General features: G+C 34.0%; 1 protein-coding gene across 1 annotated transcript in view; it reads right to left on the bottom strand.

The window, feature by feature from the left end:
* LOC145270887 (A disintegrin and metalloproteinase with thrombospondin motifs 16-like) overlaps positions 1-16,993 on the bottom strand; it is a 353,446-nt gene that overhangs the window by 25,412 nt on the left and 311,041 nt on the right. The window contains exon 7 of the mRNA XM_080126443.1: positions 11,562-11,772. Coding sequence (XP_079982569.1) covers positions 11,562-11,772 — 211 coding nt within the window. The remainder of the gene's footprint in view (positions 1-11,561; positions 11,773-16,993) is intronic.

Here is a 16,993-nt window from a genome sequence, read left to right as displayed (position 1 = left end):
CCTTTTATATATTAGACTATTTAAATTTATGCGTTCGGATTTGTTGGTGTTGCAATTGGATAGAATTGAACAATTAATTTAAATTTTCGTTATATTGAAATATCTAATATATAAAAGGTTATATGTCTGTCTACCTTTCTCCATATGGTCGAACTCTATCTCCTCCGAAACTAAAAGTTGCAGGGCGGCACTAGGGGCATCAAATAATTGGATTTTTTTTTTTTACATTTTTTTTTGTTCTTTTATGAGTGTTAGCCGGTTCAAATAGTTTTAAGGGGTCAAAAAATGAGTAAAAATGGAAAAAAAAAATCGTTATACATTTTGTACATTTATCTTAGTTTATTTTTAATCTTTAATATTTGATCAAGTCATATGCGTATCACGTTGGTACAGTGGTAACGTCACCAGCTTTTAATGTTACAGTTTCGATTTTAGCTGATGGCACTCCAATGCTTTTTTTTTACTTTTGAAATCACAACTCTATAATAATATATACCAAATCACAACTCTATAATAATACATACCAAATCACAACTCTATAATAATATATACCAAATCACAACTCTATAATAATACATACCAAATCACAACTCTATAATAATATATACCAAATCACAACTCTATAATAATATATACCAAATCACAACTCTATAATAATACATACCAAATCACAACTCTATAATAATATATACCAAATCACAACTCTATAATAATATATACCAAATCTAGAAAAATTAAAATATCATATTTTAGCGTATTTTAAGCCAGGGCAAAGCCGCCGGCCCAAGCTAGTCTTATATATAGAGACTATATGTCTGTCTGTGTGTCTCCATATTTTCAAACTTAATCTCCACCGAAACTAAAAGTCGCAGAGCAGCGTTAAGAACGTCAAATGATTGGATTTTTTATAGACCGTTCTTTTATAGGTATTTAGCCGGTTAAAAATTTTTTAACGCTTCAAAAATGGATCAAAATTGAAAAAAATCGTTATAAATTTTGTACATTCATCTTAGTTTATTTTTAATCAGTTCATATGCGTGTAACGTTGGTACAGTGGTAACGTCACCAGCTTTGAATGTTACAGTTTTGCTTTTGGTTTCGATTTTAGCTAATAGCATCCATTTTTTTTTTAAACTTTTGAAATCACGATTCTATAATAGTATATTCGAAATCTGGACCAATTAAAATATACTATTTAAGCATATTTTACGACCGGGCAAAGCCGCGCGCCCCTTTCCCGGGATGGTGAAGAATACAATCTTATTTATAAAAATTTCGACTGGGCAAATGAAATCTGGAAAAATTAAAATATCATTTTTAAGCACATTTTACGACCGAGCAAATAATGAATCTGCATTATATATTTATGCGCATTTTACGACCGGGCAACGCCGGGTGGACCGCTAGTAAATGTTATTTTTTTCGATACTTTTTTTTTTAAACAACATGTACGTTTGTTACGTTTCTAAACTTTTGAGATGAGGATTGGTTATTCGTATTATTTGGATTCTTCGGACTACTATTCTCGTCTTGAGTGTGATTTTTACAACATTTCGGTCGATGTAACCTCCGACATTCTTCAGATGTATCTTGTCGAACTCGTGAGTGTTTCTGTCTAACTCGAAGGTGTAAGGTTCAATTCTCAGTGTGGGCGACCGAAAAATACAATTGCGATTTACTTCTATCTAGTCATGGCTGACAGAACGAGAGCATGCTAACCCCGTGAAGTAAATGATGAGTTTCGTTCGAAATTCCGTCCAAATTCCCGAGTTCAACCGAAACATGCCCGAGTTCGACAAGATACTGTAGTCCGAAGAATCCAAATGATAGGATGTATGTTTGTAGATCCAAACTTGCATGTTTCTAAATTAAAAAAAAAACAAAAAAAAAATCAATTTTGCATCATTATATATTATTTTTATTTATTTTTTTTTGAAATGTGGCTTCATAATTTGTGTATTCATTTTTTTTTTTTGTGGACTGTTATCCCACCTTAATAGTTGTTGTTGTTTCACCGCCCGAAGAAGGCCAGAGGATGAGTTAGCTGAAACGTGATGAAACAACAACTATGAAGATGCGGATAACAGTTCGCAAAAATATGACTACACAAATTCTGCATCAATTTTTACTAAACGACTTCAGTTATAATTGTGAAAGTGCGGTCCTTCTGACAACACAAACTCCTGTTGTCCTCGTGGAACTCTTAGTTTGACATGCCTATTATAAGTAACATAAATAGATGTATCAGTTGTTGTTTATAGAAGTGTTTTATTTTCTTCCTTTGCTAATTCTTTTATACGGATAATTATGAGAGAGAGAGAGAGACAGACAGACAGAGACAGAGACAGAGACAGAGAGACAGACAGACAGACGACAGACAGGCAGACAGACAGCTTCTGGCAAGATTAACTCATATGAACTCATGTTTGGACTACAATTAAGTATTTTAACAGTTGGTTTATTTGTGTTTGAGGACAGGCACTTAAAAGGAAAAAGTTGGCATTATTTGCGAAGGAATAAATTCTATGAAATAGCGTTCATTTCAAGCAAGATCGCTACATTTGGTACATCTTTTATTATACTAAAGCTGAGTAAAAAATTGTTAAGAGAAAGAAAGAGAGAAAGAAAGAGAGAGCGTGAGCGTAAAAGCGGATAAGCACTGTTTTAAAAAATATTTTGTCGTTATCTCTCTAAATGCCTATCTTTTTGTTTATCAATTATAAAGCTAAACTAGGTTAATAAACGTTTATTAAGATAGATAAAGAGAGAGAGAACGAGATAGATAGATAGAGAGAGAGAGAGAGAGAGAGAGAGAGAGAGAGATTAAGTGTGTGTGTGCGTGCGTGTGTGTGTGTGTGTGTGTGTGTGAGAGAGAGAGAGAGCGAGAGAGAGAGATAGCCATTCATATGTGTTCGCAGTTTTGATTAATGTTGTTATTGTATATGGTTATTATGAAGGATGATAGCAATGCAAAAAAAAAAAAAAAAAAAGAAGCGGAATGGCGAAAAAAAAGTAGGAAAAGTATGAACAAACAACCTGAAACAACACTTGAGTTACGAATCTCCAAAAAAATCTATTTGTTTTTCAAAACATCTTTCACATATCACAGCAGTCAATATCAGTTCGCAATATAACTAATAAAGTACCATGTACAATTCAATTCTAAGTGAAACTCTTATGGAGAATCAAGGTTCAATCCACAGTGCGACGATGCAGTGGCAAATTAATTAAGACTTCTATCCGGCCATGGCTGACGGAATGAGAGCGTGTTACACTCGTGAATTAAATAATCAGTTCCATTCAAAATTATTTGCATATTCTTGAGTTTAACAGAAAGATTCCTGAGTTCGACAAAAAGATTCCTGAATTCGACAGAAAGATTCCCAAGCTCGATAGAAAGATTCCCAAGCTTGATAGAAAGATTCCTGAGTTCGCCAAGATACTTTTGGTCACTCAACACAGCATCCAAAGGTACAAGGAGGAAATCACATTGATCAATCTATGATTGTCTTACAATTTTCAATAAAACTCGACTGTCAAATATCTCTAACTAATGTTAAAAGAAAACATTTTGGTTATGGGTTGAGATGAAGGATGTAAGAAAAGAAATCACCATTTAGTAAAGAAAATAAATTGTGAAAAAACAATGAAGCTAAGTTGCCGACAATAGTCGAAGGCGACCTGAAGGCTCATTTTTTAATGTTATTCCACCCCAAACAAGACACAGTGCCACTTGATGTTAGACACTACTATTTGGGACAAATTCGACAAAGATACTATGTAAGGAGTTGAGCAGCGAAATGTCCGTTCACATTAATCATGAACTTCTGCACATCAGTACACCTAGGGAAGCAGGGACCCGGGAGGGGATTCTAAAGTTTAACTATTCATGGGAAAACTATTTAAGTAGAAGGCTTTCCGGCATCTCAGGATCTCTACAGGATAGAGGTGGGGTTTTGCAGCTTGTCTAGTTGAGCGTATTTAAATCAAGGGGACACAAGTGCCATTAAAGAAGTAGGAATGTAACATGTCGGCGATGGAACAGGGGTTGCCCTTGATTTTCCCCTTATAATGCTGAGTTTTTAGCAAGATGGCTTCAAATATCATTTTTTTTAAGTCTTAGGTACGGCTCGACTGAGAGTTGAACTCTGATCTCTCAGCTCATTAATGAACACTCTTAACATTATACCAAATGGTCCGGAAAAGTGTTTTAAATATAACACAGATTGAACCATAAAAGATTGGGACATCTTTTTGTTGACCCACAAGTCAACATTTTAAGTTTTAGAATCTAGAAAAAAAAAAGACAATAATTGATTGTGGCAACTGTCAACCAAGAGGGTGGATTGGTGATGGTGTATGGCTCGCTTTAGAAGAAGAGAAGTGAGTTGGGATTTGGTACGAATCAAAGGAACTACGCGAAAAGAGAAAAAAAGACCATTAACTACTACAGAGACACGAAATTCCATCTGGCTGTCACAGAATTGAACACAATGTTATCTCATAACAAGATAATAACCTTCTAAACACAGTTCAACCTTGCGTAAAGTTTGTTTCAAATGAAAAGAAAAGTTTCTTTGTTTTGACAAAATATGACTTAGCCGCTCTCATTCCCAGATATGCAATAAACATTTGCATAGGACAAGCTGGGTCATCTAGTGCGAAGCGATTTGCTTACAAATGAGAATAAACTATTAAAATGTTTGCAGAATGCTTAGGAAGCACTTTCCGCCAGATACCATTACTAAAGAAGGTAACGATGGCTAAGTGGTTAACGATACGGACTGACGACCTGGATGCGCCAAGTTCGAACCCAACTCGCCCCATAGAAACACTTTCACTTCGGATTTTGACAACATTCCCATGGTTTCTCTTGTAACTACCCTTTCTAGTCATAATTCTAACTAGAAAGATATAGGGATAACTGATGCCAACAATAGAATTATCTTATTTATATGAAATTAATTACCATTATTAAAAAAGAATGCCCATACCTTACTTTGTAATGAGTAGGGCTATGACAACAGCATATTCTTTTCATTGTTTTGACCCTCGAGAATATATTCGACACAGTTAGACACAGTTAATCAACCGAGAACCACATCACTCTATATAAAAGCATATAAGATATCAATGGATACACACTCGAGAGTCAAAACAATGAAAAGAATATGCTGTTGTCGTAGCCCTAGTCATTACAATAGATTGCCAAAACTTTAATGTTGACGAGAATAAAGCAAACGAATTCTTAAAAGAAAATGAACTTCTGTTATCTTTTTTATACAGAGGGGTTCACACATCGTCATTACCATTGATCGACCATTAGTAAATGTTATAATCTAAGCTGATATACCTACATCAGGAACAATAGACTTGTACAGAAACTATATAGGTTTTTCTTTTACTCATACTAAACCCTAACCAGGCATATCGACACTTGGACATAAGTAGGCTACTATTTGGGACCATTTTTAGACAGAATTAACAAGATGTTGGTTTACATTACATTTAAATTTCTACAAGTCACTAGTCAGGGAAGCAAGTAGCAGGAAAGGAAGTCCAAATCTTTCAAACTGCTTGGCCTAACGTTCACAGGAAACATGAGTTGGAACAATTATATTGAAAACATTGCCAGGGCCGTTGCGAAAAGGGTAGGCTCTCTCTACTGTGCTAGAAAACTACTGACACCTGAAAGTATCCTGTACCTTTATAAGGCCACCATTCGCCCATGTATGGAGTATTGTTGTCACATTTGGGCTGGTGCATCTGCTACTAGTCTCTCACTCCTAGACAAGGTTAAAAAAAGAGTCGCCAACCTTATAGGCCCTGAACTGGCATCTAAGCTTCAGCCTCTGTCCCATCGACGAAACGTTGCATCCCTCTGCCTGTTCTACAAGTATTTTAATGGTGAATGCTCTGACGAACTGCAGACACTTGTGCCCCCACGACGTAGACACCCTCGACAAACCCGACAGGCAACTAAATCCCACCCCCACACAGTAGAGATCCCTAGATGTAAAAGATCTTTCTACTCCAGTAGTTTCTTCCCCAGAACCGCTAGACTCTGGAATTCCATTCCAGGTTCCTGCTTCCCTAACTGTACTGACATGCAGAAGTTCAAGTGCAACGTGAACCGACATGTTGCTGCCCAAATCCCAACATAGTGCCCCAGTAGTTGCTTCCCCTGATAGTAGCCCCCTACACCAAAGTGGCAATGCGCCTTGTTTGGGGTGAAAATGTAAAAAAAAAATGTAAAAAAAAAAAAAATCTAACTGTTTAGAGGAAGAAACTATTATATGAGAAAGCTTTCTGCCATTTAGGGACCTCAACATTGAAGTGGTGTGATTGCTTTGCTAAGCTAGTTTGTCAGGGATATGTACGCCGAGGGGGTACAAGTGCAAGTTCATCAGAGCACATTCCATTAAAATACTTGTAAAACAGGCACAGAGACGTAACATGGTACTACTTATGTCTTCGCAGCTCTTTAACCTTTTGAGTTAAAAATACGAAGGTTTACTTTTGGAACCACCATTGTAACACAAAGCGCGTTCCGGATGCCCATGTACAGCTATCGATCATCGCTGGCAAAAGTGAATTGAGAATGGTGGTGACTATGTAGAAAGATAAATTCTGGAACAGGAAAGGTTACGCGTTTTAATGGTATCACTTCCGACGTCGTAGCTCTTCAATTTTTTGGGTTAAAAAATAGTTGGATTTACTTTATGGATGACTCTATATATATATATATATATATATATATATATATATATATATATATATATATATATATTAGTAGACAAACAATTGATAAAACTACTTTAAGCGAAAAGGAACATTGAATTAGAGAAAATATATATAATCTTATCATTTTCTTTTGTATTGATATTCATATTAAAACCCTTTTTTTCGGTTTATTTAGTAACTTATTTGCTTCCCCATTGAACAAATTAGGCACAAGGCCGATTTTTAATGTGGAGAGTGAGGGGAAGGGGACCAGTTCTCCCGAGGGGGGACTGGATAGTGACAATTGGTATGAAGAGTTTTCCCTACATTGTCCAAAACTGATTGCTCAAGAGCAATGGTCTGATATGTGGGGTTGCCTCCACATATTACTTTGATTGCAGGAACAGATACTACACTTTGATAACAGAAAATGATTGAGCCTTTTTTCTGTTTATTTAAAAAGAAAATACAACTTTGTTATATATGGGCAGTGGATTTGCATTCATCTGCAAAAGATTTAGCTAATTTGCATATTTCTTTTAAACATTTATTTTAATTAATTCCCTATTACTTCTTTTCGGTTTTCTTATGGGATGATCATCTTTAGTTTACTATTGCGTGTAATTATATTCATGCAGATATTCTACATAATTTATACTTGCGTAATATTTGCGAAAATAGTTTATAGTAAACACAAACCTCTTTCTATGTGAGCAGAAGTTATTTACGTCCGAATTCTATTAACAATAAATTAAAAGATTTCCTGAAACGTACATGTAAAAATTTATGGAAAAATAAATAAATTACTTGAAGATAAATATCACATATTTACCAAGATGTTTTAGACTCGATAGTATTTATTTTCGTTCACCTCTTCGTTCAGTGTCACTGATTTTTCACCCTATTGAATAGTATATACCTATTAATTTTTAATTTTTATCAAATTTTGGTTTCTTGTTTTCCTTTTTGGTAAAACATTGAAATAAGATAACATCAATTTTATATTTTACATTTCTAAAATTATTATTTGTAATCGCTAGGAGTTCTCACATGGACCATTATTAACTGACAGCAACCAGGAGTCTGGGTGACAACAGGTTTCCACAGGATATCCAGTACTCTCCACCTCTTCCAATAACCTTTGCAAATGATTTTGTTTCCGGTATCGCAATAACTATTTACCATTGATCTGTCTTGGTCTTCAATGGAATTTGAGTGACAACTAACCTCCTCAATGTCTCAGTATTCTTTGCATTCATCCAGTTATAGTCTGGCTAGTGTTTTCCTTCTTTGTGCCTTCCATCTTTCTAGACACTTCACACCTATTTTTATGGTATAAGCCATTTTTGTTATATTATTTAAAATTTTTAAAAATTTTATTGATTCTTTTTGAGGAGCAGATTTCCTGCATATTTACTTTCTTTGGATTCATCTGGTGTTCCTTCCTTTTTTTTTATTGTTGTTATTGTTGTTGTTTCTGTTATTGTTGATTTTGTTAATCTAGGGTTAATCACTTAAAGTAGGTTCTAATTGTATATTTTTATCTACTTATTAGATATGCTATCAATTTTAATTATATATACTAGAACAGTAATTTCCCACAAGGGCATATATTAACGTGTGGTTATTATTCTACTTACCCCCATATGTAGACCCACCTTTCCTCGGTAGTTTCACGTCTTCCTCGTCTCCCCTCTCTCTCCCTCATTTTGTTCATCTGCATGACATCCAAACCATAGCTACAGCTGTTGTTGTATGTCATGCAGACGGAAGATAAGTAATATACTGAAATCCCTGGCATAACTAATAAACGAAATTTTAGACAAAAAACAAACAAACAAACAAAAACAATTGACTTTATCCATTAATATAATTGTTTTTATGCTAACACACGGATTCCAATATTTCTTTAACAATTCATTGTCTTTTTTTGGGAGAAATAGTTTCATTTGGACTCAAAATCCGCCACGGTGACTAATATCAATTCTTCATTGTAGCCAAATCTCTTGTTACTTTTGAATTTATTTAAATCTACAAGCAGCAAGTAATCGCTGGAAGCTAGATCTAGAAAATACGGTGGATGAGGAATCGAAGTGAAACTCATGTAGTTTCTGATTGACTGGGTGACAACAAGTTTCCTCAGATATCCAGTACTCTCCACTTCTTTTAATAATCTTTGCAAATGATTTTGTTTGCGTTATCGCAACAACTTTTTACCACGGGGCATTAGCTTGCTTAAAGATAACCACTTTCTTCATTTGCGACCATTCCATTAATCGTTTTATATGATATTCTCTATTGATGGTTCTTCCTTTCTCGACGTTATATATATGGCTATGACAAGAGAATATTCTTATCATTGCTTTGACTCTCGAGTATATATCCGACACAGTTAGAAACAGTTAATAAATCGAGAACCACATCACTCTATCTAAAACCATATAAGATATTAACTGATATATAATCAAGAGACAAAATAATGAAAAGCACATTCTCTTGTCATAGCCCTAGTAATATATTAACAAAATATCTTGCGTATTTCAAAATGTTTGCATCTTCGGTTGCTTTGGGCGTCTTTCACCTGCCTAAGTCTACTTAGCTTCCTGCCAATTTGACTTCGAAATTAAGTGGTAGATCCATGTTTCATCCATTGTCACACATTAATGCAGAAACGCATTGAAACAATTGCAAAAGACGCTATGACGACGCACCTACTTTGAATTTGAGTTTCCTGATAAAAAATGTTTATTCAAAATGATGAATAAACTCCTCTTCTATCACACGCAACTTCAATTGATGATCAGCCGAGATGAGTTTGTGGATATTACATATTCGTCCAGAAATCTGCACACACGTGGCTAGGAGGGGCTACCAGCAAAAATGCATCATCCAGCTCTATCCCACCAAATGAAAACCTATGGTGGAAAATCTCCACGTGATACCAAGCTGTGTATAAGCTGATAATCTTTATATTTCTTGAGTAGTGACAGGAAGTGTTATTGGCAGATTAATAAAAGCATGCATATCAACAGTAGAGGAAACTGGAAAGAACACCGATTTGAAGATACTTATATATATATATATATATATATATATATATATATATATATATATATATATATATATATGTATATATTATTTTTTGTTTACAGAAAGTTTTTAGATGAGACAAGTTATTGATACCGTCGGTTTCAAACCCGATAATTAGGACCGTTTTAGATAACTATAGCAAGCTCTCGTCAGCCAAAATACTCATCTGAGTATGAGATGAGTATTGGCTGACGAGAGCGTGATATGGGTTCTAATTATCGGGTTTAAAATCGACGGTACCAATTACTTGTCTTGTCTAAAAACTTTCTGTAAAGAAAAAAATATATAAACACGCTCTTATTTTCCTCATAATTGAGAACTCTGCTGGATTTTTTTTCCAAAAATAACTAATTATATATATATATATATATATATATATATATATATATGCATACAGGGTGAGTCACGGCAAACGGATGATTTTAGAACATCTTTAGAATGTGCTTAGTAAATGTTTTTATGTACATCATAAAATTTTTGTTGAAATATTCGCAGTTTTGCTTTCCTGAAAAACATCCGTTTCCCTTAACTCATAAATATATATATTTAAATATATATTCTTTTTTACTTTTCCGTAAACACTAACAGTCTCACAGCAAACAATGGCATGAAACGTGTAAAAAGAAAGATAATTTCTTAACAAATCTTTCACTGATTTTATTACAAGATAAATAAAGTGATCAGCTGTTCGATTCTGAAATGCATAACGCAGTGACTTTCTTGAATGTGTTGGGTGTACGATGATTGAGTAATATGGTCTTAGGCCTTCCTTGAATCTGTCGAATTCATGACGCTCGAATAATAAGTCGAATTTACTGTCCTCAATGGATAATTTTATGTTGAATAAATGTTTAATTTGATTGAGCTTACATAACTGTAAGTTTGTATTATTTTGATTAATCGCACAATTATCATCTTGGGTGTTATTGGCACAACGTTTCTGTTGTTGCACCCTGCAACCTTCATCGAGCGTTGAATACATGCTTCCTTTTCTCTACTAAGTAAAAGAGGGTTTAGTTCTGCATTGCAAGAATTCAAACGTGTTTGAGAGTGGATCCGTAGATCATAAAGAAGTTTAAATCTTCAGGAGTCACTAGGATATTTTTAAGGCTTTCCTATGACTCAATTTTTCGAGATATCTATGCTAAGTGTTAATATAAGTGAAAAAATGTTTTACGAAACAGAGGATCGATACACACGCGTATTTTCTTAAAAAAACACACATAATGTAAGGGAGACAACTTCAAGGGAAGAAGGTTTTTTTTCGTGAAGTTACGAAGTTACCTCCCTTGGGCCGTGCATATGTTTTATTATTTATTCCTTTTCTCCCGTGAATTTGTAATTAGGAGGATCCAAATGCAATTAAGTTCTATACTAGGACGACTAATGATATTGATGTTTTGTACCATATGTGCCGCCTACATAGCTGTAACTTCTAAACTTACAATACGATTGAGCTAAAATGTTGGCGCATACCATTTAAAGCTTAGTACTTAATAAAGAATCATATTAATCCTTTTTATTAGTAGCTACATCGATATGTTAGGCTCAGGACTTATTGGATGATACGTTAAGTATTAATATATAAATTGTAGCGGTTATGTTTATATTAAGATATAGTGGATTTCAGATCGTAAAGCCATTTTTGGATGGCGAAATTGGTTAATCAATTTCGTATAACTGAAAGCAATTGATTTTTCGCGGTAAGTTCAAACGTAATAAAGAAAAAAAATGAATGGTGTACGTACCGAGATAGTTTCTGCTACTTTCCAGTTCCGTTATGTTGATGTTAAAAGCTCCTTTTGGGATGGTCATAATACGATTGTAACCGTATTTCATGAGGTTCGCGTCCACCGTGAAGTTTGATCGAACCACGCGGCAAGATCGTTCTTTTCCATTGCAAACTCCGCATAAATCCATTTTTGCTGTTGATCCGACGATACTATCACACCCAACTCTCTGAAAACAGGCAAAACAATAAATTATTTTGGAAATAAAATGTAGGAAGAAAGGTTTATTTTTATATGGAAAATATTCATAGCGGAAAAAAAATAAATTAAAAACTAGTAGGACCCGTGGAAATTCCACGAATGGGAAATGTCTTTCATCAACAAATATGCTTTTTAAGCTGATATTTTTCTGGATAGCGCAAAAATTATTTTTTGGACAGAAAAAAAAAACTAAACACACACAGCAAATATCTGTTTATAAATATTTCTATGAAAATAGTGTCCTCCGTATTTTGATTATAGAACTGACCCAAATTAGATAATTTCATAAGTACTAAGAAATACCCAGAAAGTAATATTGGGCTACATAGTTCAATACAAACAATAACATTACATTGGAAGACACTGTCTTTAATTTACTCCTTTAGATCAGCACCTCTTGGCAGACGATGCCATTTATATCCTGTTTCTTTCGAATGTTCCCTTTTTAACGTAACGTTTCTCTGATTTCTTTATTGGGTGAAGAATCGCTGCACGTCGAAATTACTACAAGTTATTGCCTCACATCATCACAACAATGATCGCATATTATTATAATGGTATTCGAAAACGAGGCTATATCAAAAGTAGGTCACTCTCATATTCTTGTTCAGAGTTGCCAGATTGGTCCTTTTAAAGTCATATTTCACGAATATGGGAACTTTATAAGCAGTTCGGTTTTCAAAAACTGTAATTAGCCCTTTCTAAAGCGTAATTTTCGGATTAACTACGGAAGAAACATGCAAAATATTATATAGATTAAAACTTCAATTTGTTGTCCCTATTTAAAATTAAGTATATTTACATGATTATATATTTGCATGTACATGAATCACTTAAACTAATGAATCAATGATTACGCATTTTGAAACAAAGCTGTTAAGCGTAAAGGACCGAAATGTGAGCTATATTTAATTCAATTTAATATAGCTTCATGTAAATGTTACATATAAGAGACCCTACATCAATTGCGATTAAGTTAATTAGTCTAAATTTTGATAAGGGTCACACTGAGTGCATGACGGTAAGCCAGGTCTTCAAATCAAACTCGTTTCCAGAAGTGAGTGACGTAAAGTTGAGGCAGAAGGGCTGCAGGTCCCAAAAGTGAGATATGATGAACGACATCACGTTTTTCACGCTAAGAGAAACAAATGTTTTCAAATCAGTCTCTCAGTGGAAGCCGTGCGAAAGAGACACCGCTAATAATGTAGAAAAACTTTGTAAACTAAGGCGAATGTTACTTCGATGCCTGCTCGTGTGTGTTCCTCATTTTAGCTAATTTAGAGAGGTGAGAAATAATAAATTATGTCCTAAGACAACATTAGTCTCTTTCTACTACAATTCACTTCAAATAAAACCATTTATGAAATTTTCTAGAGAACGCCTCTTTGTGCCCTGTTTTCCATGAAAAGAAGCTTATTTTTATAGACGAAACAGCGACGATGAAAACAAGCATGTATAAACACCCCGCACCCATGTATAAATACTTTATTTGGTTACTGAAAGCATTACACAAAATGAGGGCAATTTTTATGAAATTTTAACAATAGGTATTAGAAATAAACTAATAAGTACTCCCCAAGTATCAGCTTCTACGGAGAATTTTAAATGGTTTTAGTGGGTGGGGCATAATAATATAGGTACATCATTGATCCATAATTATTAGACGCTAATTAGATAAAATTTCCTGAGTTTCAATTTCCTATTAAGACCAATTAAGCTTAAGTCCCACCTCCTACATTTGAGACATCTTTTTAGAATCAAAATCGTGTCGTCAATTTTGATAAAAATTAGAATACTGATTCTATATATATACGGTTTATTATAATTATATATTGATTTTAAATTAAAGACAGTGTCTTACAATATAATTTTATTCTTTGTATTGAACTATGTAGCACAATATTACTTTCTGGGTATAGGTTTAGTATAATTATATATTGATTTTAATTTTCATAAGGGCACATACAAATGGTGATAATTTATCATGTCTGTGAAATAAATTTACTCATCCGGGACTACTTTTCTAGTTTAATATGAGTTTAATTGCACACAAATTTAGCACAATGCCATCAAAATAGTGGTGATATAGAATATTAATTATTTCAATGCAGCACGTGTCAGCTTTGAATTTTTTACACATTTGGATGTGCAAGATTATTTTCGGTCACTGCAAAAAAATATGTTGGCATTTGTATCTAGTCTGGCTTCATTTTAGAAAAAACAAACAAACAAACAAACACAAAAAAAACAACAACAAAAGAAACCCACCCATTAAAATACGAAAAATGTGAAAGTAGAACAGCATTTGAGTTACAATCAAGGTAATTATTACGGTTATGACAACAGCATATTCTTTTCATTGTTTTGACTCTTGAGTGTGTATCCGTTGATATTTTATATGCTTTTATATAAAGTGATGTGTCTAACTGTGTCGGATATATACCCGAGAGTCAAAACAATGAAAAGAATATGCCGTTGTCATAGCCCTAGTAATTATACAGTTTACGAACTGCGGTGAAATAATAACTTTATTATTTAGAAATCCGTTCGTAACATGTTAACTCTATACTTTCACCTAACAACTTGTTAGAGAAAATATATAGTAAAACTTCAATTTTACTTGAAAATCCTATAAAAAATTAGGAAGATTCGTAAACAGCAGAAGTAAATACACACACACACACACACACACACACACACACACACACACACACACACACACACACATATATATATATATATATATATATATATACTAGTAGTCTGCTCGGTGTGCCTGGTCGTAAGATACGCTTAAATATGTTATTTTGATTAACGCAAACTACGTATTTGTTATTATTATTATCAGCTAGAATCGAAACCAAAATATACAACTCTCCATCCTCATTTCTTAGCCTCTTAGCCACGCCTATACGCATATATATATATATATATATATATATATATATATATATATATATATATATATACATTGCGTATTAAATTATTAACGAGTTTACATTTTTTAAAATAGTTAAGGAACGAGTGAATAAAAATTCATGAAACTTTGAAAAAGTGCTTACAATACTATTCAGCTACTCCAGTCTGAAAATAAAAGTATTTAAAGTAGTATTAGAGAAACTATGGCAGAAGACAGGAATATCTGTTAATTTCAGTGTGTCAAGTTATTAACGAGGTTGAGAAAAACACAATATACCCATAACTTGTTTATTGAAATAATTTTAAAACATTAAATGAACTTGGAAAAATCCTTAGAGCACAATAACTACATAGCAATTTATTCATTGACATAATTAGTAGAGGATATGCAATTCGTTTTTTATGAATGACTTGTAAAAGAGGTCCACAGAATTAGTCAAAATTGTGTTTTGATCAACAGTTATTCCTCGCGATACCTCTTGGCGAGCATCTCACAACTCATTTTTGCGCGTAAATTGGCGTCCACTTGCTTCATGATACTCCAAAGGTTCTCAATTGGGTTAAAATTTCGTGTATTCGCAGGTCACTCCATCTTCCGTATCCCAGAGAACTCCAGTTGTTGCAAATATTCTTTGCTTTTGTTTGCTGCATGCGAAGGAGTATTACCCTGCATAAAAATAATGGTTCTTCTGAACGTCAACTTTTGCTTCTTCAGCCATGGTTGAAAGTGCTCCTTCAGAAAAGCTATGTAAGTATTTGACGTCACTTTTACGCCTTCTGGGACTCTCCATGGGCCAACTAAAGTACCTCCGATAATACCAGCCCAAATCATTATCCCACCACCACCTTGTTGGCGCCTTAAACGCTGATGACGATGTCGTCCATTTAGGACCCATCCCTTGCTCAAGCCATCTGGGCCATCAAGGGTGATACGCACTTCATCCGTAAACAAAACTTTGCAAAAATCCGTTTTCTATGTTGTCCTCTGCCCATTTCAATCGGTTTTGTATGTGATGTTGCGTTAATGGAGGCTTTGTCACAGGCTTAACAGACTGTGCCACTTCTTTCAGAAGGCGACATCGAGTACTTTTTAGACTTCTTCAATCCGGCTTGGTTAAAGACTTCTCGACTTGTCTGGACAGGGTTCTTAACAACTTCACAGTTAATTTGGAGTAGAGAACGGCGTGAAGCAACTCTAGATTTATCATGATCAGCTCTCTTACGTACCTTTGTAGGGTCCTTGGCAAAGTTCTTCACAGTTTGATTGTACCTTCCTTTCATTTTCGATATTTCGATGGTATTTTAATCTTTTGCTAGCTGTTCTGTAATAGTACATTTTTCAGAACTAATCAAACCACCTTTACGACCCATTTTATTGACGAAACAAACTGCCTTGTTAATAATTTGCAATTACGATGGCAAGTTGTTTACATTGCGCGGAACAGTACGAAAATTTCACAGTACGCGCAACTCAGCATTGCCAACGTTTCCGAAGCTTTTGGTACGAAACTACGGGTAAGGTACTGAAACTGGTAAAAAAAAATGTTATCTCGTTAATAATTTGACACGCAGTATATATATATATATATATATATATATATATATATATATATATATATATATATATATATATTATATCCGTTAGAAGCGCTGAGTGAAATTTGAAGAATAAAATACGTATTAAATACGTTTGAAGCCAAAACTGCAACGCGAAATTTTTTATAAAATAAACGAGTGTTTATTTTTTTTCTCTTTTTCTTCGACATGAAGTCGAGTGGAAGATAGTTCGATGAAGAGTCCACGTGATGTTGTTAACTGCGGGTTTTTTATGAAAATTGACAAAGGGGTCTTACTCCGAAATATATTTCTTGAAAAAAAAATAAACACTCGTTTATTTTATAAAAAATTCGCGTTGTAGTTTTGGCTTCAAACGTATTTAATACGTATTTTATTCTTCAAATTTCACTCAGCGCTTCTAACGGATATAAACAACAAAAAAAAACTACCCAGATTTCCAAAATGCGCGACTACGCGTCACCTATCCGGCTTCATAAAAACCCCGCAGGTAACAACATCACGTGGACTTTTCATCGAACTATGTTCCACTCGACTTCATGTCGAAGAAAAAGAGAGAAAAAAGATTGACAAAGGAGTCTTACTCCGAAATATATTTCTTAAAAAATAAACACTCGTTTATTTTTTTAAAAATTTCGCGTTGCAGTTTTGGCTTCAAACATATTTAATACGTATTTTATTCTTTATATATATAT

This window comes from Euprymna scolopes, chromosome 4 (assembly GCF_053919585.1).
Source record: "Euprymna scolopes isolate OS-2025 chromosome 4, ASM5391958v1, whole genome shotgun sequence".
NCBI classification, from domain to species: domain Eukaryota; kingdom Metazoa; phylum Mollusca; class Cephalopoda; order Sepiida; family Sepiolidae; genus Euprymna; species Euprymna scolopes.
Note: the sequence above shows the minus strand (reverse complement) of the source record. Positions and strands in the feature narration are given on the sequence as shown.